Below are 3,951 nucleotides of genomic sequence, written 5' to 3' on the forward strand. Positions count from 1 at the left end.
GTTTTTTAAAATATTTTTATTTATTTTTAGAGAGGGAAGGGAGAGAGAAAGAGAGAGAGAGAGAAACATCAATGTGTGATTGCTGGGGGCTGTGGTCTGCAACCCAGGCATGTGCCCTGACTGGGAATTGAACCTGCAACACTTTGGTTCGCAGCTCACGCTCAACCCACTGAGCTACGCCAGCCAGGGCTTAAAAAATTAGAAACTCTTAACTAAAGGACAGTTCATTCTATTTCATGATAGCCACGAAATAGTACAAAAACGTTTAAGGAAACCTCTGAACCTGGAATAAATGATGTTTGGGGAAACAAAAATTAGGTTTAACAAGCACAGAATGAAATTGAGAGTAGAGTTGAAAATGTAACAGCTACTATGTTATAGTAGAAATTTAGTAAATGTATTCTATCAAAAGTTTGGACTAGACTTCAAGGTTTCCAGCTGTCAAAGAATTGAAACAAACAAACAAAAAAGAATGGGAGGGAGAGAGGAAGGAAAGAAGGAAGGGAGAGAAGGAAGAAAGCGTGTAGAAAAAAGATTTTTAAAAAATTGTAGAGTTCAGGAAACAGTCTGACAAGTTTATAACATTTCATGGAAACTGTTGGCAAAACTATAATGGGCTAAAGCTTCAATCAGGCCCCTAATACATCTGGAGTTTTGTTTTAAATGACTAAGGTGAAAAATATCAGATTATGGAAAATGGGGAAGGCTTCCAGCAGTTGGCCAGTGTTCTAGGTGATGGATGTGATGGGCAATTCCCTTAAATAACTGATTTACTGCCAACAGAGAAAAATATTAGATAGAAGAACATCAAAAAACTCATCTGCAATTAGGATCACAAGAGTGGCTGGCCACTCCGAGTTCACCTTCCCCTCCCACACCAGCGAGGTGACCCTGCTCCTGGCGAACACCTCCACACAAAGGCCACTGAAGAACATCTTCCCCTACTCTCTTTTCCTTTGGCTTAAAACTCACTATAAAACCTGCTTTACTGTTTTCCAGTAGCTTCCATTCTCCCTCCCTTCTTTCTTTGTTCCCACCCTTTGTTCCCTCTTTTCCTCCTTCCCTCCCTCCCTACTTTTCTGTCTTCCTAAAATCATTGCTTTTTAAAAAATACACCCAGATCAACCCTACTCTACTAGAAATCCCTCTCAGGCCAGACGGAGTCAGGCACAGGCGGACAGCCAGTGCATTTGCAAGCACCATCTGGCACCTGCGATTCATTGATTCATCCTCACATTTTGTACTCGCAGAGGTGAGAGGGGCGGGAGACAAAGAGCACGCAGAGCTGGTGTGACCCAGTTCCTTCGGAAACTTTCAGATGGTCGTGACCTCGCCCAGCACTAAACGCTTTAATGATCCTTCAAGCCAGAAAAGTATAGTGACCTCTGCCTAGCCGTTGGTATTGGAAAAGAGGAAATGCAAGAAAAGCAAAACTGGGAGGTTCGCTCGTTTGCCTCCCCAGCGCCCAACCACAGAGGGCGCAGAGCCGCAGCGCTGCCGGAAGGGGCCGCTGTTCGCTCAGACCAGCAGCCTCGCCGCTGCCTGCACCTCCCACCTCCCTGCTGGCCAAGCGCCGTCAAGTTCTAACAGCCCCCAGTCGAGTGAGCGCCGGGGCCGGGAATGATCACCGCCTGGGTAGCAGCAGACGGCGCAGACGAGCCAGGCTGCGGTGGCGAGAGTCTGAAAAGCTCCTGGGAAACTCCCACAGTGCAGAGACTTAGGAAAGAAGAGAGCTAGCAGTCCCTGCGCTCGCACGTCTGCAAGTGAGTGCTCATCCCGGCACCTGTTCCTCTCGTGCCACCGCCTTCCCATCCCTCGGACCGGCGCCTCCCTGGTGCCCGCCCGCTCCGGCGATGAATCCCGCGCTGGGTAACCAGACGGATGTGGCCGGCCTATTCTTGGCCAACAGCAGCGAGGCGCTGGAGCGCGCGGTGCGCTGCTGCACCCAGGCATCCGTGGTGACCGACGACGGCTTCGCCGAGGGCGGCCCGGACGAGCGCAGCCTGTACATCATGCGCGTGGTGCAGATCGCTGTCATGTGCGTGCTCTCGCTCACCGTGGTCTTTGGCATCTTCTTCCTCGGCTGCAACCTCCTCATTAAGTCCGAGGGCATGATCAACTTCCTGGTGAAAGACCGGAGACCGTCTAAGGAGGTGGAAGCGGTGGTCGTGGGGCCCTACTGACCGGCCCTCAGGCCCCCGCGGCGGCCGCCTCACACCTCCCCACTTCGCCAGCTCGGCCGCGCCCCTCACCATCGAGACCGGGCGAAGCAAACCTGTCGGAGTCAATGATTTCTCTCGACTTTTGCCTTTCGGGACGAAGCGACCTGTTTCTCACACGCTCTTTGCAAGTCCCCATGTCTGGACTAGGAGGAGAGCGCCCTGACTCTGGACTCAGCCGCAAGTGGCAAGAAGAGGGCGGTTAGGGCGCAAACTTTGGAAGCTGCAGCTAGCTTGGGATGCGGGGAAACCGACGGAGCAAAGGCCCTTCTCCACCTGCAGGTGGGCCAAGCTCTCGGGGTAGGTGGAGAGGGTGGGCAGGGGAAGAGACCCAGAGGCATCGAATGCCTAGGTGGCCTGAAAAGTGATCCATGTATATGTCGCATAATAAAACTCATGGGGACACAAATCCGTGTCCGGATTCACGCCCATTCTCTCCCTCTCCTCCCAGCCCTGGCGGGAGAGGCGATAAATATCTTTGATTGATTACAACTTGCCGTTTTAAGGGATTTTTGTGTTTGCTTGAATATAAATACTTGATATGCCCTTTTCTGCCCTAGTGGCCTGTTTGCCTGCCTGGGAGTTAGAGTTTTGTCAACGTGGGGAAAGGGGTGGGGGAGGGGAAGCCTGAGAATGTGAACCGGGTGAGTTGTGTGTTTTTGGTTTTGTTTTGTTTTGTTTTGTTTTGTTTTGCATTCACAACTGGGCCTTTTGGGAGGGGGCCGGGACTGGTGCCCCAGCTGGCCCGGGCAAAGACCCTAATAGAACTTGTCTGTAGCTCGTGACTGCACGATTTACGCCACAGAAGTGCTCTTGATATTCGCGACACCGTTTTGACTTTCCCTCCTCCCCATTGTTTAACATTTCCTTAATAAATGCAACATTTAAATGTTTTGTTCCTGGCCTCCTGGTGGTCATTCTGCGCTCCCGGCAGAAGGGAATGGGCATCGGCGCGTGAGGAGTCGGGTTGCTGGCCCAGGGAATTCCGCTTTGGAGAGCTGTGATTCCATTCGTGGATCCTACGAAGGGACGGTGTGGGGACAAGACAGAGAGGCCTAGAGGCCGGTGAGACATGGCCAAGCCTTAGGCACAGGAGCCGCCTGGAGGCAGAATCCTTTGTTTTATTGTGCAGTTAATATTTTATATTTCATTTAGGCTCAGCTTTCCAGCCAGACGAGAAAACCCGAGGTCCCAGTGGAAACATTACACTCCCCTCCAGGTCTCCGGTGGGAACACAGGGTTATGCCGCTAATGAAAGGAAGAAAGAGCTTGGCCAGCCTTCTGGGAGGGCGTTTTTGCCCTCACCGACGTCAGCAAGACGGCGTTGGGATGCTGCTCAAATATATATACATATGATAAAATACAATTTTTAAAAGTATAATAAATAAAAATTATTTAAATGCGAGGAAATGTAGCTGCTAAAAAGTACATAGTGATGCTAATTCTCCCTGGGGCAAACCATGAAAGCGTGGGATGCATTATCTTTGCCATATTACTTTTTCTAGCAAAAGGGTGAGATTCAAAAGGGCCTGCTTGTTCTTGAATTGCCAGACCCAGCCCCGGCAGAAAGGTTCAGAGGAGTTAAACGAAACTCTGAATCTTAGAGAGGAAGATTACTACCTAAAACGAGAAGATTGGGCCAGAGTAGAGCTACAGATGGTCGTGGGTACAGTTAGGGCTCAGAAACTGAACAGTGTTGGAAAATAAAGAAAACTGAGAATGTGAAAATAAC

The 3,951-nt window shown here is 50.3% G+C and overlaps 1 protein-coding gene across 1 annotated transcript; it reads left to right on the top strand.

The window, feature by feature from the left end:
* Positions 1-1,398: 1,398 nt before the first annotated feature.
* RPRM (reprimo, TP53 dependent G2 arrest mediator homolog) lies at positions 1,399-3,116 on the top strand. The gene has a single exon (XM_028509816.2). The coding sequence runs from the start codon at positions 1,854-1,856 to the stop codon at positions 2,181-2,183; it is 330 nt and encodes a 109-aa protein (XP_028365617.1). The 5' UTR covers positions 1,399-1,853; the 3' UTR covers positions 2,184-3,116.
* Positions 3,117-3,951: the final 835 nt, after the last annotated feature.

Source organism: Phyllostomus discolor, chromosome 4 (genome assembly GCF_004126475.2).
Source record: "Phyllostomus discolor isolate MPI-MPIP mPhyDis1 chromosome 4, mPhyDis1.pri.v3, whole genome shotgun sequence".
In the NCBI taxonomy this organism is placed as follows: Eukaryota; Metazoa; Chordata; class Mammalia; order Chiroptera; family Phyllostomidae; genus Phyllostomus; species Phyllostomus discolor.